The sequence below is a fragment of the Rhinoraja longicauda genome, chromosome 3, assembly GCF_053455715.1.
Source record: "Rhinoraja longicauda isolate Sanriku21f chromosome 3, sRhiLon1.1, whole genome shotgun sequence".
Lineage (NCBI taxonomy): Eukaryota > Metazoa > Chordata > Chondrichthyes > Rajiformes > Arhynchobatidae > Rhinoraja > Rhinoraja longicauda.
Genome location: NC_135955.1, coordinates 77,258,751 through 77,282,085, shown reverse-complemented (window position 1 = coordinate 77,282,085; position 23,335 = coordinate 77,258,751). Strand labels below are relative to the sequence as shown.

Here is a 23,335-nt window from a genome sequence, read left to right as displayed (position 1 = left end):
CTCCCCCCTTCCCCTCCCCCCTACCCCCCTCCCTCCCCTCCCCCCTCCCTCCCCTCCCCTCCTCCCTCCACACCTCCCTCCTCCCTCCCCCTTCCCGCCCTCCCCTCCTCCCGGTTACAATGGAAACCCTACGAGGACGGGCCCAACGGGGAAAGAGGGGTACTGGGAAAAGGGGAGGTCCCCCTCCCTCCCCCCTACCCACCTCCCTCCCCTCTCCCTCCCCCCTTTCCCTCCTCCCTTCCCCCCTCCCCTCCCCCTCCCATCCCCCCCTCTCCCCCTCCCTCCCCCCTACCCCCTCCCTCCCCTCTCCCTCCCCCCTCCCCTCCCCCCCTCCCCTCCCCTCCTCCCTCCCCCTTCCCTCCCCCAACCCTCCCCCTTTCCTCCCCTCCCGGTTACAATGGAAACCCTACGAGGACGGGCCCAACGGGCCCACTCGGTCTAGTATACTACTAAAACTCTGCGGTCCAACATTCCGTATGTATGTATGTATATGTGTATGTACGGAAGATTCCGAAGAGTTTCTGTCCATAACTTACAAACCCTACTCCTCCCTGACGGTACACCAAAGCGCTACGATTTTTGTACCGCCATATTCACCATTAACGTGGGCAACTATTGTAAGTACTTTCGTTCAAATTGAAGCTGCCTTTTTAAAGCTAGAGAGATATTAAAGTTTAATTTTCATTTCTAACCCTTTTCTTGAAGGGGCTTCAGCGCGTGATGTCACAATGGCACCCGTGCACCAATGAGAGATCAGCTCGGTTTTAAATTTACATCTTCAGCTTGTGACGTCACAATGCTTGTGTGAGATTGTTGCAACATTGTTGCGAAAGGCAACTGCCAGTTTTTTAAAGTTGTGCAAGTCACTTAACATACACAGATCAGCATGGGGCCCCTATTCCCTCCCTCCCCCCCCTTCCCCCCTCAACCCCTTCCTCCCCACTCCTTCCCACCTCCATCCCCACTCCCTCCCCCCCTCCTCCCCAACTCCCTCCCCACCTCCCTCACCCCTCCTCCCCTAACTCCCCCCCCTCCCTCCTTCCCTCCATCCCTCCCCCCCTCCCTCCACCCTTCCATCCCTCTCCCCCTCCCCCCTCCTTCCACCCTCCCTCCCCCCTTCTGGTTACAAAGGAAACCCTACGGGGACGGGCCCAACGGGGAAAGAGGGGTACTGGGAAAAGGGGAGGTCCCCCTCCCTCCCCTCCCCTCCCCCTCCCCCTAACCCTCTCCCTCCCCCTTCCCCCTCCCCTCCTCCCTCCACACCTCCCTCCTCCCTCCCTCCCCTCCTCCCGGTTACAATGGAAACCCTACGAGGACGGGCCCAACGGGGAAAGAGGGGTACTGGGAAAAGGGGAGGTCCCCCTCCCTCCCCGCTTCCCCCATCCCATCCCCCCTCCCTCTCCTCTCCCTCCCCCTTCCCCCCGTTCCCCCCTCCCCTTCCCCCATCCCTCCACACCTCTCTCCTCCCTCCCTCCCCTTCCCTCCCTCCCATCCTCCCAATGCTTGTTTGAGATGGGTGCTACATTGTTTCGAAAAGCACCACTAACAGATCGCAGTGAGAAGCACTATGTGACCGCGAATGTTTCAAAACAAGCACTTAAAAAGCACTTATCTTTTTTTAAAGTATTTTTTTTAATTGCAAGTCACTTAACATACACAGATCAGCATTGGGCCCCTATGCTCGTGGGCCACCGGGGCAAGTGTTTCCCGGTTACAATGGAAACCCTACGGGGACGGGCCCAACGGGGAAAGAGGGGTACTGGGAAAAGGGGAGATCCCCCTCCCTCCCCTCCCCCCTACTCCCTCCCCCCTTCCCCCCTCCCCTTCCCCCCTCCCCTCCCCCCTCCCTCCCCCTCCCCTCCTCCCTCCACACCTCCCTCCCTCCCCCCTCCCGGTTACAATGGAAACCCTATGAGGACGGGCCCAACGGGGAAAGAGGGGTACTGGGAAAAGGGGAGGTCCCCCTTCCCCCCTCAACCCCTTCATCCCCCCTCCTTCCCACCTCCATCCCCACTCCCTCCCCCCCTCCTCCCCCTCCCTCCCCAACTCCCTCCCCCCTCCCCCCTAACTCCCCCCTCCCTCCTTCCCTCCCTCCCCAATCCCTCCCCCCCTCCCTCCACCCTTCCATCCCTCTCCCCCCTCCTTCCACCCTCCCTCCCCCCCTCCCGGTTACAATTGAAACCCTACGAGGACCGGCCCAACGGGGAAAGAGGAGTACTGGGAAAAGGGGAGGTCCCCCTCCCTCCCCCCTTCCCCTCCCCCCTACCCCCCTCCCTCCCCTCCCCCCTCCCTCCCCTCCCCTCCTCCCTCCACACCTCCCTCCTCCCTCCCTCCCCCTTCCCGCCCTCCCCTCCTCCCGGTTACAATGGAAACCCTACGAGGACGGGCCCAACGGGGAAAGAGGGGTACTGGGAAAAGGGGAGGTCCCCCTCCCTCCCCCCTACCCACCTCCCTCCCCTCTCCCTCCCCCCTTTCCCTCCTCCCTTCCCCCCTCCCCTCCCCCTCCCATCCCCCCCTCTCCCCCTCCCTCCCCCCTACCCCCTCCCTCCCCTCTCCCTCCCCCCTCCCCTCCCCCCCTCCCCTCCCCTCCTCCCTCCCCCTTCCCTCCCCCAACCCTCCCCCTTTCCTCCCCTCCCGGTTACAATGGAAACCCTACGAGGACGGGCCCAACGGGCCCACTCGGTCTAGTATACTACTAAAACTCTGCGGTCCAACATTCCGTATGTATGTATGTATATGTGTATGTACGGAAGATTCCGAAGAGTTTCTGTCCATAACTTACAAACCCTACTCCTCCCTGACGGTACACCAAAGCGCTACGATTTTTGTACCGCCATATTCACCATTAACATGGGCAACTATTGTAAGTACTTTCGTTCAAATTGAAGCTACCTTTTTAAAGCTAGAGAGATATTAAAGTTTAAATTTTCATTTCTAACCCTTTTCTTGAAGGGGCTTCAGCGCGTGATGTCACAATGGCACCCGTGCACCAATGAGAGATCAGCTCGGTTTTAAATTTACATCTTCAGCTTGTGACGTCACAATGCTTGTGTGAGATTGTTGCAACATTGTTGCGAAAGGCAACTGCCAGTTTTTTAAAGTTGTGCAAGTCACTTAACATACACAGATCAGCATGGGGCCCCTATTCCCTCCCTCCCCCCCTTCCCCCCTCAACCCCTTCCTCCCCACTCCTTCCCACCTCCATCCCCACTCCCTCCCCCCTCCTCCCCAACTCCCTCCCCACCTCCCTCACCCCTCCTCCCCTAACTCCCCCCCCTCCCTCCTTCCCTCCATCCCTCCCCCCCTCCCTCCACCCTTCCATCCCTCTCCCCCTCCCCCCTCCTTCCACCTTCCCTCCCCCTTCTGGTTACAAAGGGAACCCTACGGGGACGGGCCCAACGGGGAAAGAGGGGTACTGGGAAAAGGGGAGGTCCCCCTCCCTCCCCTCCACTCCCCCCTCCCCCTCCCCCCTAACCCTCTCCCTCCCCCTTCCCCCCTCCCCTCCTCCCTCCACACCTCCCTCCTCCCTCCTCCCTCCCTCCCCTCCTCCCGGTTACAATGGAAACCCTACGAGGACGGGCCCAACGGGGAAAGATGGGTACTGGGAAAAGGGGAGGTCCCCGTCCCTCCCCCCTTCCCCCATCCCATCCCCTCTCCCTCTCCTCTCCCTCCCCCTTCCCCCCGTTCCCCCCTCCCCTTCCCCCCCTCCCTCCACACCTCTCTCCTCCCTCCCTCCCCTTCCCTCCCGCCCATCCTCCCAATGCTTGTTTGAGATGGGTGCTACATTGTTTCGAAAAGCACCACTAACAGATCGCAGTGAGAAGCACTATGTGACCGCGAATGTTTCAAAACAAGCACTTAAAAAGCACTTATCTTTTTTTAAATATTTTTTTTTATTGCAAGTCACTTAACATACACAGATCAGCATTGGGCCCCTATGCTCGTGGGCCACCGGGGCAAGTGTTTCGAAAAAAGCACTGAGAGTGTGTCTGGGGGAGAGAGAGAGAATGGGGGGGGGGTCTGAGAATGGGGACTGGGGAGGGGGACAACAGGGGTCGTTGCGGAGGGGGCTTGGTGGTGGGGGAAAGAGGGGTACTGGGAAAAGGGGAGGTTCCACTTCCCCCCTCAACCCCTTCCTCCCCCCTCCTTCCCACCTCCATCCCCACTCGCTCCCCCCCTCCCTCCCCCCTCAATCCCAACCTCCATCACCACTCAGCCCCTAACTCCCCCCCTCCCTCCTTCCCTCCATCCCACCCTCCCCCACTCCCTGCCCCCTCCCTCCACCCTTCCATCCCTCTCCCCCTCCCACCTCCTTCCACCCTCCCTCCCCCCCTCCCGGTTACAATGGAAACCCTACGGGGACGAGCCCAACGGGGAAAGAGGGGTACTGGGAAAAGGGGAGATCCCCTCCCTCCCCTCCCCTACCCCCTTCCCCCCTCCCCTTCCCCCTCCCCTCCCCCCTCCCTCCCCCTCCCCTCCTCCCTCCACACCTCCCTCCTCCCTCCCTCCCCCCCTCCCGGTTACAATGGAAACCCTATGAGGACAGGCCCAACGGGGAAAGAGGGGTACTGGGAAAAGGGGAGGTGCCCCTTCCCCCCTCAACCCCTTCATCCCCCTCCTTCCCACCTCCATCCCCACTCCCTCCCCCCCTCCTCCCCCTCCCTCCCCAACTCCCTCCCCCCTCCCCCCTAACTCCCCCCTCCCTCCTTCCCTCCCTCCCCAATCCCTCCCCCCCTCCCTCCACCCTTCCATCCCTCTCCCCCCTCCTTCCACCCCCCCTCCCCCCCTCCCGGTTACAATTGAAACCCTACGAGGACGGGCCCAACGGGGAAAGAGGAGTACTGGGAAAAGGGGAGGTCCCCCTCCCTCCCCCCTTCCCCCTCCCCTCCCCCCTCCCCTCTCCCTCCCCCTCCCCCCTCCCCCCTACCCCTCCCTCCCCTCCCCCCTCCCTCCCCTCCCCTCCTCCCTCCACACCTCCCTCCTCCCTCCCTCCCCCTTCCCGCCCTCCCCTCCTCCCAGTTACAATGGAAACCCTACGAGGACGGGCCCAACGGGGAAAGAGGGGTACTGGGAAAAGGGGAGGTCCCCTCCCTCCCTCCCCCCTACCCACCTCCCTCCCCTCTCCCTCCCCCCCTTCCCTGCTCCCTTCCCCCCTCCCCCCTCCCATCCCCCCCTCTCCCCCCTCCCTCCCCCCTACCCCCCTCCCTCCCCTCTCCCTCCCCCCTCCCCCCCTCCCCTCCCCCCTCCCTCCCCTCCTCCCTCCCCCTTCCCTCCCCCAACCCTCCCCCTTTCCTCCCCTCCCGGTTACAATGGAAACCCTACGAGGACGGGCCCAACGGGCCCACTCGGTCTAGTCTATATACTACTAAAACTCTGCGGTCCAACATTCCGTATGTATGTATGTATATGTGTATGTACGGAAGATTCCGAAGAATTTCTGTCCATAACTTACAAACCCTACTCCTCCCTGAAGGTACACCAAAGCGCTACGATTTTTGTACCGCCATATTCACCATTAACGTGGGCAACTATTGTAAGTACTTTCGTTCAAATTGAAGTTACCTTTTTAAAGCTAGAGAGATATTAAAGTTTAAATTTTCATTTCTAACCCTTTTCTTGAAGGGGCTTCAGCGCGTGATGTCACAATGGCACCCGTGCACCAATCAGAGATCAGCTCGGTTTTAAATTTACATCTTCAGCTTGTGACGTCACAATGCTTGTGTGAGATTGTTGCAACATTGTTGCGAAAGGCAACTGCCAGTTTTTTAAAGTTGTGCAAGTCACTTAACATACACAGATCAGCATGGGGCCCCTATTCCCTCCCTCCCCCCCCCTTCTCCCCTCAACCCCTTCCTCCCCACTCCTTCCCACCTCCATCCCCACTCCCTCCCCCCCTCCCTCCCCCCTCAATCCCAACCTCCATCACCACTCAGCCCCTAACTCCCCCCCTCCCTCCTTCCCTCCATCCCACCCTCCCCCACTCCCTCCCCCCTCCCTCCACCATTCCATCCCTCTCCCCCTCCCCCCTCCTTCCACCCTCCCTCCCCCCCTCCCGGTTACAATGGAAACTATACGGGGACGGGCCCAACGGGGAAAGAGGGGTACTGGGAAAAGGGGAGGTCCCACTTCCCCCCTCAACCCCTTCCTCCCCCCTCCTTCCCACCTCAATCCCCACTCCCTCCCCCCTCCCTCCCCCCTCAATCCCAACCTCCATCACCACTCAGCCCCTAACTCCCCCGCTCCCTCCTTCCCTCCATCCCACCCTCCCCCACTCCCTCCCCCCTCCCTCCACCATTCCATCCCTCTCCCCCTCCCCCCTCCTTCCACCCTCCCTCCCCCCTCCCGGTTACAATGGAAACCCTACGGGGACGGGCCCAACGGGGAAAGAGGGGTACTGGGAAAAGGGGAGGTCCCCCTTCCCCCCTCAACCCCTTCATCCCCCCTCCTTCCCACCTCCATCCCCACTCCCTCCCCCCCTCCTCCCCAACTCCCTCCCCCCTAACTCCCCCCTCCCTCCTTCCCTCCATCCCTCCCTCCCCCAATCCCTCCCCCTCCCTCCACCCTTCCATCCCTCTCCCCCTCCCCCCTCCTTCCACCCTCTCTCCCCCCTCCCGGTTACAATTGAAACCCTACGAGGACGGGCCCAACGGGGAAAGAGGGGTACTGGGAAAAGGGGAGGTCCCCCTCACTACCCCCTTCCCCCTCCCCTCCCCCCTTCCCCTCCCTCCCCCTCCCCCCTCCCTCCCCTCCCCCTCCCTCCCCTCCCCTCCTCCCTCCACCCCTCCCTCCTCCCTCCCTCCCCCTTCCCTCCCTCCCCTCCTCACGGTTACAATGGAAACCCTACGAGGACGGGCCCAACGGGGAAAGAGGGGTACTGGGAAAAGGGGAGATCCCCCTCCCTCCCCCTTCCCCCCTCTCCCCCTTACCTCCCCCCCTCCCTCCCCTCTCCCTCCCTCCTCCCCCTTCCCCCCTCCCCCCCTCCCCTCCCCCTCCCCTCCTCCCTCCACACCTCCCTCCTCCCTCCCTCCCTCCCCCTTCCCTCCCTCCCCTCCTCCCGGTTACAATGGAAACCCTACGAGGACGGGCCCAATGGTGAAAGAGGGGTACTGGGAAAATGGGAGGTTCCCCTCCCTCCCCCCTCCCTCCCTTCTCCCTCCCCCCCTCCCTCCCCCTCCCCTTCCCCCCTCCCTCCCCTTCCCCCCTCCCCCCTCCCTACCCCTCCCCCCTACCCCCTTCCCTCCCCTCTCCCTCCTCCCTTCCCCCCTCCCCTCCCCCTCCCCTCCCCCTCCCCTCCCCCCTCCACACCTCCCTACTCCCTCCCTCGAAAAGCAACTGACAGAAGCACTAAGTAGCCGCGAATGTTTCAAAACCAGCACTTAACCGCGAATGTTTTTTTAAAAAGCACTTAACCGCGAATGTTTCAAAACAAGCAATTAAAAAGCACTTTTTTAAAAAAAGTATTTTTTTTTATTCCAAGAGAATGGGGGGGGGGTCTGAGAATGGGGACTGGGTAGGGGGACAACAGGGGTCGTTGCGGTGGGGGCTTGGTGGTGGGGGAAAGAGGGGTACTGGGAAAAGGGGAGGTCCCACTTCCCCCTCAACCTCTTCCTCCCCCCTCCTTCCCACCTCCATCCCGACTCTCTCCCCCCTCAATCCCAACCTCCATCACCACTCAGCCCCTAACTCACCCCTCCCTCCTTCCCTCCATCCGACCCTCCCCCACTCCCTCCCCCCCTCCCTCCACCCTTCCACCCCTCTCCCCCTCCTTCCACCCTCCCTCCCCCCCTCCCGGTTACAATGGAAACCCTACGGGGACGGGCCCAACGGTGAAAGAGGGGTACTGGGAAAAGGGGAGTTCCCCCTCCCTCCCCTCCTCCCTCCCCTCCCCCCTACCCCTCTTCCCCCCTCCCCCTCCCCTCCCTCACCCTCCCCTCCTCCCTCCACACCTCCCTCCTCCCTCCCTCCCCCCTCCCGGTTACAATGGAAACCCTACGAGGACGGGCCCAACGGGGAAAGAGGAGTACTGGGAAAAGGGGAGGTCCCCCTCCCTCCCCCCTTCCCGCTCCCCTCCCCCCTCCCCTCTCCCTCCCCCTCCCCCCTACCCCCCTCCCTCCCCTCCCCCCTCCCTCCCCTCCCCTCCTCCCTCCACACCTCCCTCCTCCCTCCCTCCCCCTTCCCGCCCTCCCGTCCTCCCGGTTACAATGGAAACCCTACGAGGACGGGCCCAACGGGGAAAGAGGGGTACTGGGAAAAGGGGAGGTCCCCCTCCCTCCCTCCCCCCTACCCACCTCCCTCCCCTCTCCCTCCCCCCTTCCCTCCTCCCTTCCCCCCTCCCCCCTCCCATCCCCCCCTCTCCCCCCTCCCTCCCCCCTACCCCCCTCCCTCCCCTCTCCCTCCCCCCTTCCCCCCTCCCCCCTCCCCTCCCTCCCCTCCTCCCTCCCCCTTCCCTCCCCTAACCCTCCCCCTTTCCTCCCCTCCCGGTTACAATGGAAACCCTACGAGGACGGGCCCAACGGGCCCACTCGGTCTAGTCTATATACTACTAAAACTCTGCGGTCCAACATTCCGTATGTATGTGTGTATATACGGAAGATTCCGAAGATTTCTGTCCATAACTTACAAACCCTGCTCCTCCCAGACGGTACACCAAAGCGCTACGATTTTTGTACCGCCATATTCACCATTAACCTGGGCAACTATTGTAAGTACTTTCGTTCAAATTGAAGCTACCTTTTTAAAGCTAGAGAGATATTAAAGTTTAAATTTTCATTTCTAACACTTTTCTTGAAGGGGCCAAACCCTACTCCTCCCAGACGGTACACCAAAGCGCTACGATTTTTGTACCGCCGTATTCACCATTAACATGGGCAACTATTGTAAGTACTTTCGTTCAAATTGAAGCTACCTTTTTAAAGCTAGAGAGATATTAAAGTTTAAATTTTTCATTTCTAACCCTTTTCTTGAAGGGGCTTCAGCGCGTGATGTCACAATGGCACCCGTGCACCAATGAGAGATCAGCTCGCGATGGACAAGCGGCTGCTATTGGGTGTTTACTACTTTAAATTTACATAATTTTTTTTCTGACCTTTTTTTTCAAGGTCTTCAGCTTGTGACGTCACAATGCTTGTGTGAGATGGTTGCAACATTGTTGCGAAAAGCAACTGCCAGTTTTTTAAAGTTGTGCGAGTCACTTAACATACACAGATCAGCATGGGGCCCCTATTCCCTCCCTCCCCCCCCCTTCCCCCTCAACCCCTTCCTCCCCACTCCTTCCCACCTCCACCCCCCCTCCCTCCCCCCCTTCCCCCCTCCCCTCCCCCCTCCCTCCCCCTCCACACCTCCCTCCCTCCCCCTTCCCTCCCTCCCCTCCTCCCGGTTACAATGGAAACCCTACGAGGACGGGCCCAACGGGGAAAGAGGGGTACTGGGAAAAGGGGAGGTCCCCCTCCCTCCCCTTCCCCCTCCCCTCCCCCCCCTACCCCTCTCCCTCCCCCCTCCCCCCCTCCCTCCCCCTCTCCCTCCCCCCTCCCCCCCTTCCCCCCTCCCCTCCCCCCTCCCTCCCCCTCCCCTCCCTCCACACCTCCCTCCTCCCTCCCTCCCCCTTCCCTCCCTCCCCTCCTCCCGGTTACAATGGAAACCCTACGAGGACGGGCCCAACGGGGAAAGAGGTGTACTGGGAAAAGGGGAGGTCCCCCTCACTCCCCCCTTCCCCATCCCATCCCCCCTCCCTCCCCTCTCCCGCCCCCTTCCCCCCCTCCCCTTCCCCCCTCCCTCCACACCTCCCTCCTCCCTCCCTCCCCTTCCCTCCCTCCCATCCTCCCAATGCTTGTGTGAGATGGTTGCAACATTGTTTCGAAAAGCAGCTGACAGAAGCACTAAGTAGCCGCGAATGTTTCAAAACCAGCACTTAACCGCGAATGTTTTTAAAAAAAGCACTTAACCGCGAATGTTTCAAAACAAGCAATTAAAAAGCACTTATTTTTTTTAAAGTATTTTTTTTTATTCCAAGAGAATGGGGTGGGTCTGAGAATGGGGACTGGGGAGGGGGACAACAGGGGTCGTTGCGGTGGGGGCTTGGTGGTGGGGGAAAGAGGGGTACTGGGAAAAGGGGAGGTCCAACTTCCCCCCTCAACCTCTTCCTCCCCCCTCCTTCCCACCTCCATCCCCACTCTCTCCCCCCTCAATCCCAACCTCCTTCACCACTCAGCCCCTAACTCACCCGTCCCTCCTTCCCTCCATCCGACCCTCCCCCACTCCCTCCCCCCCTCCCTCCACCCTTCCACCCCTCTCCCCCTCCCCCCTCCTTCCACCCTCCCTCCCCCCCCTCCCGGTTACAATGGAAACCCTACGGGGACGGGCCCAACGGGGAAAGAGGGGTACTGGGAAAAGGGGAGGTCCCCCTCCCTCCCCCCTTCCCCCTCCCCTCCCCCCTCCCCTCTCCCTCCCCCTCCCTCCCCCTCCCTCCCCCTCCCCCCTACCCCCCTCCCTCCCCTCCCCCCTCCCTCCCCTCCCCTCCTCCCTCCACACCTCCCTCCTCCCTCCCTCCCCCTTCCCGCCCTTCCCTCCTCCCGGTTACAATGGAAACCCTACGAGGACGGGCACAACGGGGAAAGAGGGGTACTGGGAAAAGGGGAGGTCCCCCTCCCTCCCTCCCCCCTACCCACCTCCCTCCCCTCTCCCTCCCCCCTACCCTCCTCCCTTCCCCCCTCCCCCCTCCCATCCCCCCCTCTCCCCCCTCCCTCCCCCCTACCCCCCTCCCTCCCCTCTCCCTCCCCCTCCCCCCTCCCCTCCCCCCCTCCCTCCCCTCCTCCCTCCCCCTTCCCTCCCCCAACCCTCCCCCTTTCCTCCCATCCCGGTTACAATGGAAACCCTACGAGGACGGGCCCAACGGGCCCACTCGGTCTAGTATACTACTAAAACTCTGCGGTCCAACATTCCGTATGTATGTATGTATATGTGTATGTACGGAAGATTCCGAAGAGTTTCTGTCCATAACTTACAAACCCTACTCCTCCCAGACGGTACACCAAAGCGCTACGATTTTTGTACCGCCATATTCACCATTAACGTGGGCAACTATTGTAAGTACTTTCGTTCAAATTGAAGCTACCTTTTTAAAGCTAGAGAGATATTAAAGTTTAAATTTTCATTTCTAACCCTTTTCTTGAAGGGGCTTCAGCGCGTGATGTCACAATGGCACCCGTGCACCAATGAGAGATCAGCTCGGTTTTAAATTTACATCTTCAGCTTGTGACGTCACAATGCTTGTGTGAGATTGTTGCAACATTGTTGCGAAAAGCAACTGCCAGTTTTTTAAAGTTGTGCAAGTCACTTAACATACACAGATCAGCATGGGGCCCCTATTCCCTCCCTCCCCCCCTTCCCCCCTCAACCCCTTCCTCCCCACTCCTTCCCAGCTCCATCCCCACTCCCTCCCCCCCTCCTCCCCAACTCCCTCCCCACCTCCCTCACCCCTCCTCCCCTAACTCCCCCCCTCCCTCCTTCCCTCCATCCTCCCCCCCCTCCCTCCACCCTTCCATCCCTCTCCCCCTCCCCCCTCCTTCCACCCTCCCTCCCCCCCTTCTGGTTACAAAGGAAACCCTACGGGGACGGGCCCAACGGGGAAAGAGGGGTACTGGGAAAAGGGGAGGTACCCCTCCCTCCCCTTCCCCCCTCACCCCCCCCCTCCCCCTCCCCCCTAACCCTCTCCATCCCCCTTCCCCCCTCCCCTCCCTCCCTCCACACCTCCCTCCTCCCTCCCTCCCCTCCTCCCGGTTACAATGGAAACCCTACGAGGACGGGCCCAACGGGGAAAGAGGGTTACTGGGAAAAGGGGAGGTCCCCCTCCCTCCCCCCTTCCCCCATCCCTTCCCCCATCCCATCCCCCCTCCCTCCCCTCTCCCTCCCCCTTCCCCCCGTTCCCCCCTCCCCTTCCCCCCTCCCTCCACACCTCTCTCCTCCCTCCCTCCCCTTCCCTCCCTCCCATCCTCCCAATGCTTGTTTGAGATGGGTGCTACATTGTTTCGAAAAGCACCACTAACAGATCGCAGTGAGAAGCACTATGTGACCGCGAATGTTTCAAAACAAGCACTTAAAAAGCACTTATCTTTTTTTAAATATTTTTTTTTATTGCAAGTCACTTAACATACACAGATCAGCATTGGGCCCCTATGCTCGTGGGCCACCGGGGCAAGTGTTTCGAAAAAAGCACTGAGAGTGTGTCTGGGGGAGAGAGAGAATGGGGGGGGGTCTGAGAATGGGGACTGGGGAGGGGGACAACAGGGGTCGTTGCGGAGGGGGCTTGGTGGTGGGGGAAAGAGGGGTACTGGGAAAAGGGGAGGTTCCACTTCCCCCCTCAACCCGTTCCTCCCCCCTCCTTCCCACCTCCATCCCCACTCGCTCCCCCCTCCCTCCCCCCTCAATCCCAACCTCCATCACCACTCAGCCCCTAACTCCCCCCCTCCCTCCTTCCCTCCATCCCACCCTCCCCCACTCCCTGCCCCCTCCCTCCACCCTTCCATCCCTCTCCCCCTTCCACCTCCTTCCACCCCCCCTCCCCCCCTCCCGGTTACAATGGAAACCCTACGGGGACGAGCCCAACGGGGAAAGAGGGGTACTGGGAAAAGGGGAGATCCCCCTCCCTCCCCTCCCCCTACCCCCTTCCCCCCTCCCTCCCCATCCCCTCCTCCCTCCACACCTCCCTCCTCCCTCCCTCCCCCCCTCCCGGTTACAATGGAAACCCTATGAGGACAGGCCCAATGGGGAAAGAGGGGTACTGGGAAAAGGGGAGGTCCCCCTTCCCCCCTCAACCCCTTCATCCCCCCTCCTTCCCACCTCCATCCCCACTCCCTCCCCCCCTCCTCCCCCTCCCTCCCCAACTCCCTCCCCCTACCCCCTAACTCCCCCCTCCCTCCTTCCCTCCCTCCCCAATCCCTCCCCCGCTCCCTCCACCCTTCCATCCCTCTCCCCCCTCCTTCCACCCTCCCTCCCCCCCTCCCGGTTACAATTGAAACCCTACGAGGACGGGCCCAACGGGGAAAGAGGAGTACTGGGAAAAGGGGAGGTCCCCCTCCCTCCCCCCTTCCCCTCCCCCCTCCCCTCTCCCTCCCCCTCCCTCCCCCTCCCCCCTAACCCCCTCCCTCCCCTCCCCCCTCCCCCCTTCCCCCTCCCCTTCCCCCCTCCCCTCCCCCCCTCCCTCCCCCTCCCCTCCTCCCTCCACACCTCCCTCCTCCCTCCCTCCCCCCCTCCCGGTTACAATGGAAACCCTATGAGGACGGGCTCAACGGGGAAAGAGGGGTACTGGGAAAAGGGGAGGTCCTCCTTCCCCCCTCAACCCCTTCATCCCCCCTCCTTCCCACTTCCATCCCCACTCCCTCCCCCCCTCCTCCCCCTCCCCAACTCCCTCCCCCTCCCTCCCCCCTCCCCCCTAACTCCCCCCTCCCTCCTTCCCTCCATCCCTCCCTCCCCAATCCCTCCCCCCCTCCCTCCACCCTTCCATCCCTCTCCCCCCTCCTTCCACCCTCCCTCCCCCCCTCCCGGTTACAATTGAAACCCTACGAGGACGGGCCCAACGGGGAAAGAGGAGTACTGGGAAAAGGGGAGGTCCCCCTCAATCCCCTCCTCCCTCCCCTCTCCCTCCCCCTCCCCCCCTCCCCCCTCCCTCCCCTCCCCTCCTCCCTCCACACCTCCCTCCTCCCTCCCTCCCCCTTCCCGCCCTCCCCTCCTCCCGGTTACAATGGAAACCCTACGAGGACGGGCCCAACGGGGAAAGAGGGGTACTGGGAAAAGGGGAGGTCCCCCTCCCTCCCTCCCCCCTACCCACCTCCCTCCCCTCTCCCTCCCCCCCTTCCCTCCTCCCTTCACCCCTCCCCCCTCCCATCCCCCCCTCTCCCCCCTCCCTCCCCCCTACCCCCCTCCATCCCCTCTCCCTCCCCCCCCCTCCCCTCCCCCCTCCCTCCCCTCCTCCCTCCCCCTTCCCTCCCCCAACCCTCCCCCTTTCCTCCCCTCCCGGTTACAATGGAAACCCTACGAGGACGGGCCCAACGGGCCCACTCGGTCTAGTATACTACTAAAACTCAGATCTTGTGTTATATATATATATAACACTGATGTCGGCTGAATACGGCAATTCCGGCAAAACGGTGAACCGTAGCGCCACGATTTTTGTACCGCCTTAATCAGCATGCGGTTCGCTGCTGGAAAATGATATTTTTATTTAATTCGGACGCATATTTTTTAAGTTACAGAGGTTTAAATGTGCTGCCCCCCTGATTTATCGAAGTTTTGACAGAAGGGGGGCGCTGCGGTGCGGATTGTGATGTCACAATGCCCCTGTGAGATGGACTCGAGCTGACCCCCCTTCCCCCCCCCAGCGGTATTCAGCGTGTGACGTCACAATGCCCCTGTGCTACATTGTTGCGAAGAGCTGTCAAGTCAAGTCCATTTTATTTGTATAGCACATTTAAAAACAACCCACGTTGACCAAAGTGCTGTACATCTGATTAGGTACTAAGGAAAAAATGAAACATACAGTGGCACGCAAACAGTTCACAGCGCCTCCTCAATGAGCCTCAAACGCTAGGGAGTAGAAATAGGTTTTGAGCCTGGACTTAAAGGAGTCGATGGAGGGGGCAGTTCTGATGGGGAGAGGGATGCTCTTTCCACCCTCCCCCTCTCTCCCTCCCCCCTCCCCCCTTTCCCCCCTCCCCCCCTTTCCGCCCTCCCCTTCCACCCTCCCCTCCCCTCCCCCCTCCCTCCCCCTTCCCTCCCCCCACTCCCCTTCCCCCTTCCCCCTCCCCTCCTCCCTCCACACCTCCCTCCTCCCCCCCTCCCCCTTCCCTCCCTCCCCTTCTCCCGGTTACAATGTGAACCCTACGAGGACGGGCACAATGGGGAAAGAGGGGTACTGGGAAAAGGGGAGGTCCCCCTCCCTCCGCCCTTCCCCTCCCCCCCCCCTCACCCTCTCTCCCTCCCCCTCCCCCTCTCTCCCTCCCCCCTTCCCCCCCTCCCCTTCCCCCCCTCCCCTCCCCTACCCCCTCCCTCCCCCTCCCCTCCTCCCTCCACACCTCTCTCCCTCCCCCTTCCCTCCCTCCACTCCTCCCGGTTACAATGGAAACCCTACGAGGACGGGCCCAACGGGCACACTTGAGATGGGTGCTACAGTGAGAAGCACTATGTGACCGCAAATGTTTCAAAACAAGCACTTAAAAAGCACTTATCTCTTTTTAAAGTATATTTTTTTATTGCAAGTCACTTAACATACACAGATCAGCATTGGGCCCATATGCTCGTGGGCCACCGGGGCAAGTGTTTCGAAAAAAGCACTGAGAGTGTGTATGGGGAGAGAGAGAATGGGGGGGGGGGTCTGTGAATGGGGACTGGGGACAACAGGGGTCGTTGCGGAGGGGGCTTGGTGGTGGGAGAAAGAGGGGTACTGGGAAAAGGGGAGGTCCCACTTCCCCCATCAACCCCTTCCTCCCCCCTCCTTCCCACCTCCATCCCCACTCCCTCCCCCCTCAATCCCAACCTCCATCACCACTCAGCCCCTAACTCCCCCCCTCCCTCCTTCCCTCCATCCCACCCTCCCACACTCCCTCCCCCCTCCCTCCACCATTCCATCCCTCTCCCCCTCCCCCCTCCTTCCACCATCCCTCCACCCCTCCCGGTTACAATGGAAACCCTACAGGGACGGGCCCAACGGGGAAAGAGGGGTACTGGGAAAAGGGGAGATCCCCCTCCCTCCCTCCCCCCTCACTCCCCCTTACCTCCCCCCTACCCCCCTCCCTCCCCTCTCCCTCCCTCCTCCCCCTTCCCCCCTCCCCCCCTCCCCTCCCCCTCCCCTCCCCTCCCCTCCTCCCTCCACACCTCCCTCCTCCCTCCCTCCCCCTCCCCTCCCTCCCCTCCTCCCGGTTACAATGGAAACCCTACGAGCACGGGCCCAATGGGGAAAGAGGGGTACTGGGAAAAGGGGAGGTCCCCCTCCCTCCCCCCTCACTCCCTTCTCCCTCCCCCCCTCCCTCCCCCTCCCCTTCCCCCCTCCCTCCCCTTCCCCCTCCCCCTCCCCCCTACCGCCTTCCCTCACCTCTCCCTCCCTCCCTTCCTCCCTCCCCTCCCCCCCTCCCTCCCCCTCCCCTCCCCCCTCCACACCTCCCTACTCCCTCCCTCCCCCTTCCCTACCCCCACTCCCCTCCCGGTTACAATGGAAACCCTACGAGGACGGGCCCAACGGGCACACTTCTTCTAGTATATTACTAAAACTTGGTTTGTTTGTGTGTATATGTTTATGTGTGTACCATGCCCTCTACACAGCCAAAATGGTACACGACAGCGCAACAATTTTAGGCCCACCCGACTCACCATTCCCCCATGGTCTGAATAAACCCACTTTTGGTACTTTTTGAAAACAATTTAGCCAATAAACTTTAATAATTGCGCCTCCCCGCCCGGGAGGACCAGCGCCTGTCCTGGCGTGTCCTGTGCCTGACCTTCCTCCAATGGTGCAGCAAGGCGGCAGAGGATCCACAAGATGGCCCTCGCAGCCAAGCTGCAGGAGAGGCTTCGACTCCACGCCAGGCCCGCAGGAGAAATGGGGCAGAGGTCAGTGCCTTCTCCCTATCAACTCTCGCCCACCCACGGCCCCAGGAGACACTCCCCGCCCGGCAACGGGTCCATGCCGTCGCTGCCATTCCCCGCCGCAGATCGCAGCTGAAGTGCAGGAGACGCTTCGGCTCCACGTCCGACTCGCAAGAGAGGCCCGCAGGAGAAACAGGGCCGAGGACAGTGCCTTTTCCCTGTCCCCCCTTGCACGGCCACAGGGGCACTCCCCACCCGGCAACGGGTCCACGGTTGGGCCGAGGGAGGAGGAGGGGAGGGGGGAGAGGGGAGGGGTGATGGGGTATGGGAGGGATGGGGAAAGGGTGATGGGGTATGGGAGGGATGGGGAAAGGGTGATGGGGAGGAGGGGGTGCCGCACCAATGCAGGAGGGGTTTGGACCCAGCGGGTCCATTTGGTCTAGTTCCTATTAAATCTTTCTGCTGCCACCTTAAACCTATCTTCCCTAGTTTTTGAGTCCCCTATCCTGGGGAAAGCAGTAGCATCTTATTCAACTATCGTAATGTTTCAACTTCTGAACTCCGTTCCCTGACTGATCAAGGGCAGTGTTTCAAAAGCCGTCTTCACCACGCTACCTACCTGCGATGCTACTTTCAGGGAACTATGTATTTTTAGTCTGAGATCCTGTGGCCTACAACACTCATCAGGCCCCTACTGTTCAATGTGAGGGTCCTGCTTCTGGGCTGAATCAGCACACTGTTGCAACTCCAATTCATCTTGAGTTGACATAGTTGATTTTTTATTTAAAATATGCCCAGTGGACATTTTGACTGTCTAGAAGTATTCAATTACTGGTAAGTAAAAGGCGCAAAATATTTTTGAATGTATTCATTGGAAGTGGCATGTGTTAATGAGAGCTGTACATGTAGCTCTCTAAGATCAACAATTCTCAACCTGTTTATCAAAGGTCTGCACTACACGACAAATGGAATCTGTTCAGTTTAAGGCACAATTCAGTTACTGCTGAAAACATGCTTCTTGTCCAATAAGAGAGGAGGATGATGAATTGTGTATTTCAATTTTTTCAATAAGAAAGTTTGTTTTGCAAAATATGAATGTGATCTTGTGCACTATAATGTTTGTCTTTTGCAGATGGCTAGACTGGTTCAGAAACCTATAATACAGTTGACTGGATTCAAACACCCTGAAAAAGGGACACTTATTAAATTACTTGTTCAACTTGACTGTGTTTATTTTCATGAACAGGTAAGTCTCAAATTGATAAACAAATTGAATTTCTCAGCAGCTCAATAAAATCTAATGTGTCTATCTTCCTCCAGATTTGTGCTACTTTTTAAATTCCACAATTTAGGATTCTTCCTCGTAGCCCCTTTCCTCTGGTGTCTCTGTACCCATCTCAACATCCATTAAATATAGATCATTTTCTAACACCCATTTTGCCTTACCACACTTCAACTTTAGCCATCTCTGATGTCTCCAAACCCTTCCATTAACGCCCACACCCAGAGTAATCATTTCTCTGGCACTTCCTCTGAAGTGGTGGGAGGCCCCAAATCAGCATCTTTAAGCGCAGGTCGGGCAAAGCAGCAGCGAGAATGACTGTTGGCTGGACGGTGAGTCACAGGTCGAGCAGGTGTAAAAAGGGTGCAAACGGCACTTCAGCAGTCTTTGAGCGCAGGTCGAGCAAAGCAGCAGCGAGAACGACCGTTGGCTGGACTTGGTGAGTCACAGGTAGGTCAAGTATAAAATGGGTGCAAACGGCACTTTAGCAGTCTTTGAGTGTAGGTCGGGCAAAGCAGCAGCGAGAACGACTGTTGGCCGGAATTGGTGAGTTGAGTGCAGGTTTAAAAAGAGGGCAAACAGCAGGTTAGCAGTCTTTGAGTGCAGATCGGGCAAAGCACATACCTTCAAGCTCATCAGAGGAAGGAAGGTTAGGAGTGAGTGTGGGGATTGGCTGAACAATTAGATTGGAAGATTGGTAAATTGGACAATTAGTCAATTTAGCATCTGATATAAGCAAGGCTTGCTCAAGGGGGTGCGGCCCTGTCGAGGGAAGTGCCCTGTGAGAAAAGTGCGAGTCTTTGGCTGCGAGTCTTCAGGGAGGAGGCCGAGGGAGGACGCTGAAGTGGGTGAGACGCAAGAAAGAAATGCCAAGCAATCTGATTCAGTGTGATGCTTGCAGGATGTGGGAGGTCAGGGACACTGCGGCTGCTACAAGTGCGAGAAGTGTATCCAGGTACAGCTCCTGAAGGACCGTGTTGGGGAACTGGAGAAGCAAGTGGATGAGCTCAGGTTCGTCCGAGAAACTGAGTCGTTCCTCGACAAGACCTACAGTGAGATTGCTACACCGAAGGTACTGGAAGGGAGAAGGTGGGTGACGGTGAGAAAGGGAAGGAAATATGGAATGCAAAGGTCCCCGGGTGTTGTACCTCTTGAGAACACGTTCACCCACTTGGAAGCTGTCGGGGAAGAAGACGTTACCACACTGAGCGGTAGACTGGCTTGCGAAGCAAAAAGTCCAGTTGAGCCAAAACCAAAGAGGCTGACGTCAGGCAAAGCCGTGGTAGTAGTGAGAGGTACGGACAGGGGTTTCTGCGGCAACAGGCGGGATTCGAGGATGGTGTGCTGCCTCCCTGGTGCCAGGATCCAGGATGTCACGGACAGTGTGCAGAAAATCCTCACGGGCGAAGGTGAACAGCCAGAAGTGGTAGTGCATGTTGGCACAAACGATGTCGGAAAGAAGGGGATGAATATTCTGCAGCGTGACTTTAGAGAGCTCAGAAAAATGCTGAAATGCAGGACTTCCAAGGTGGTTGTCTCCGGTTTGCTTCCCCTCACCAATAGAAGTGAAATTATTACGTGTATTCTCTTTAATGTTTAACAGCCAAATTTTCAGCGATAAAATAATAGTTTCAGTCTATGTCCAAACCATTCAAAAGTTAAACATTTGGGAACTGTATTCAGAATCTACTTTCTTAAGAATTGGACAGTAAAATGCATATAAAATTTCCACTTTTGAACTGTGTGAAACGGTAGTCATGTTGTAATGGCTGTGGTGATTCTAGATTATAACTAACTGCCAATATAATTTTGTCATTAATTTGATTTATTGGAATTTTGCATCTCGGGTGTAAACAGGAAACCAAAATGTTATTTGATAAAATTGGACATTCATGCTATATCATTTGTAAGAACCTGAAACTGTACTTGACATATTTGTCAATAATAATTGTATAGGAAAATAACTGCAGAAGCTGGTACAAATCAAAGGTATCACAAAAAGCTGGAGTAACTCAGCGGGTTAGGCAGCATCTCAGGAGAGAAGGAATGGGTGACGTTTCGGGTCGAGACCCTTCTTCAGTTAATAATAATCTGGCTGTTCACCTTCAACAGTGATTATTGTTCATATTGTACATAAGTATTTACTTGAAGTGATATATTTAGTGATGGAAAAACTTAAGCGACAAATATTTTTCCAGATATTGTAGTGCAATGTGAAGGGACATTGCTTCAAATTTGTCTGCAGCCTAGCAGGGTTTAACAGAAAATAAAAAAAGCATTTAACAAGGATCCCTTTCTTTTAAATCATTTTCAAAGATGCATAATAATTTTATTTATGAAGAACTGTGTAATTGTTTGAAACACTGTTTTTCAGCAGTGAATTGACATCTGAAAGGTGATCTGTACAGTATTTAAACCTGTATCTTTTCCTCAAAATAGGAATATAAGCAAAAGTGTACTCATATGATAGCAAATAAACCAAGTCGAAGTGAAAAATTTTTAGCAGCTTGTGCAGCTGGTGAGTAGACTACTCAGTGTTTGCTTTGTTTGAAAAGGAGAAAATTATTGTAAATAATGTAGCCACCATATCCATTGTAAATAATTATGCACATTTTATTTCCAATTGCAGAAAATTATGTATTGAAGGGTGTGTTTGTGCTAGAGAAAGGAATAATTACTTGCCCCAAGGAATCTGCTGATTTTTCCCCTGATCTTGACCATGCTATACGGGAATACATTTATATATTGATATTGGTTTATTATTGACGTGTACTCTGTGATAAGTGAAACGCTTTTGTTTGCATGCTAATCAGTCAAATCATCACATACTGTACATGAGTACAACCAAGCCATACACAAGTACAATATGCAGCGCAAAGAGAAAAATATCAGTGTTTACCACATAACATAACAGAACTTTATTGTCATTCGGTATAAATACCGAACGAAATTTTGCAGAGGTAAAGGCTCAACATCTGGAAAAATGTAGGTTGAAAGATTGTAACTACTCACTAGCTTATGGGAGGGCCATTCATTAGGTTTGTTATTGTTACGTTTTCTTATTTTAATAGTCATTATAAATTTTCATGAGAATATCTAGCAAGCTTGTTTTAATACTCCTACCTGTAAACAGTTAGTAACAGAGAACATAAAAAAATAGATGCAGGAGTAGGCTATTCGGACCTTCAAGCCAGCACTGCCATTCAATATGATCATGCCTGATCATCTAAAATCAGTACCCAGTTCCTGCTTTTTCCCCCTATCCCTTGATTCTAGTACTTAGCCAAATTTAACTCCCTCTTAAACATCCAGTAAAATGGCCTCTACTGCCTGCTGCGGCAGAGAATTCACAACTCTCTGGGAAAAACGTTTTTCCTCATCTCAGTCCAAAATAGCCTACCCCTTATTCTTAAACTGTGACTCCTGGTTCTGGACTTCCCCAACATCGGGAACACCACAGAGCCTTGATTACTGCAGAAAAAATATTCTTGGTTCCTGTCAACAATAGTTTCTCATTTATCCTTTTACCATACTTTCATCGTTATATCTGACTGTGAAAGTAACATTAATCTTTGGTGTATTTTTGGGGTGAAGGGGTGGCCAATCAACTGCTACTTTCCAAGATGGGAATGTTATTTAAACTATCTCTTGTAATTAACTGGAAAGATTGAGCTTTGTTGTTCTTGGTTTCGTCTTCCTTCATGAACTGTTTAGAGCCTGTATTCAGATTTCCTTACAGATCATTTTAATGTGTTTATTATCTATACTTGCTCGAAAATTCAATTACATTGTGGCCACAAGTATTGATCGTATAATATCTTCAATTTAGTCCTTAATTGCTCAGACACTATTGTTTATGACCAGCTAGATAACTTGAGGCAGATCTTTGAATTTTAGTAAAACATCTCTGAGCATGGATGGAAGGAATAAAAAGAACAATACTGGCAACTTACAAGTGATCTAAAAGTTCTGAAACTTTCCTTTTTTTACTTTACCAATTGAGTAACACATTTTTGCTTCTTTATTTGATTGTAGGAAAATGGGTCCTAACCAAAGATTATATCACTGACAGCGCTAAGAGTGGCAGATGGCTCAATGAAATCCAATATGAATGGGGATATAAAATTCAAAATAATTCACAGTTTCCTGGTCCAACGGATTCGGTACCGAAGAAATGGCGTGAGGAGCTGGCTCGTTCTAGGATATCGGGAGTGTTTCACAACTGGAAAGTAGTACTTCTAATTAATAACGAAGCAAGGAGAGCTACTTTCAGAAGGTATCATTAAATAGGACCATTACAATTAGACTATATTTTGGATTTCTGTCATAATAATATGACTCCTGTAATATTTGCATGATTCTGCAATGTAATATATTTGGGATGCTTGCTTGTTACTAGAAATTATCTTGTCATGGAGAACAATCTGCACTTTGGTAAAATGATGCCCAGAGGTGAGAAAACAAGTGAGATATTTATGGCTTATTAAAGTGTGGAGCTATTCCAAGACACGTCTTAGAGGAAAATCGAGCACGAGTTGATGGCCAAATGGGGTGTGGGTGGGGGTAGATGAGAGAACAAAATCTTGTTTGGTTTAAGCATGTCTGAAAGGGGTGATGCTTAGCGTGGGCTTGAAGACAATTGTGCAGCTGACCAGGAATGGTTGAAGACAAGTTGATAGGAGGCCTGAGTAAGAGAAATGCATTGTATACTGTTCAATGTGAAGGATTTAACTTGGTAGAATTGAGAATAGAAATGCTACAAATAAAGATGAGAATTTAAAATTGGAATGACCATCAGTCAATCATTGAATTAAGTTTTATCACACTTTATTCAACTTTTATGTTTAATATTGTACTTGGTGAAATTATTTCTTAATGTCAAGAACCATAAATATTCTTTCTGGAATTCAGCTGATTGGTCCAGCTTTAAATCCAAGTCATCATGGCAAAGCCCAAACTGAGCTTTAATGAGCTGGTCATTGATAAAATAATTGCTGCTTGATAGCAGTCAATGGGTTTCCCATGACTGATTGAGAGGTGTGCTTAGCCAGTAGGTACTGGAGTACAAGGACTATGTTGTCCTACTTTTTATGAACAGGAATCAGATGAGCAATTTCTTACATTTATTTGTTAGATTCTAATATTAACCATATTGGAATGTCTAGAGTAAGGTAGAGTATGATGCCTATTATATTTTGGTGTATCCTGGACACTTATTGTTTAGAGTGATTGAATTGGCTAGCTTCTGTGGAAAACGGAGGCATTGGTATTGTATATGAGCACTTCAGTCATGTTATTTACCTTTGTGTGCTGTGTTCAACTATTGTTAAGAATAGGGTTGCTCATGGAGATGTCTCCTCTCATCAAAAGCATTGGGCAACTTTCAAATTTTAAACTGATCTGTTAGTTATGGGATTGCATATCTGACTTTAGCATAGCAGGTCCTTTATTCGGCATGCATGCCCACTGTTATAACAACCA

General features: G+C 55.6%; 1 protein-coding gene across 3 annotated transcripts in view; it reads left to right on the top strand.

Annotated features, from left to right (window-relative positions):
* slf1 (SMC5/6 complex localization factor 1) overlaps nucleotides 1-23,335 on the top strand; it is a 92,952-nt gene that overhangs the window by 11,739 nt on the left and 57,878 nt on the right. For 2 of the 3 annotated variants that reach the window (XM_078397034.1, XM_078397033.1), the window contains exons 2-4: nucleotides 17,705-17,818; nucleotides 20,294-20,372; nucleotides 21,890-22,130. In XM_078397034.1, coding sequence (XP_078253160.1) covers nucleotides 17,705-17,818; nucleotides 20,294-20,372; nucleotides 21,890-22,130 — 434 coding nt within the window. The remainder of the gene's footprint in view (nucleotides 1-17,704; nucleotides 17,819-20,293; nucleotides 20,373-21,889; nucleotides 22,131-23,335) is intronic. The other variant, XM_078397035.1, reaches the window with a different exon arrangement.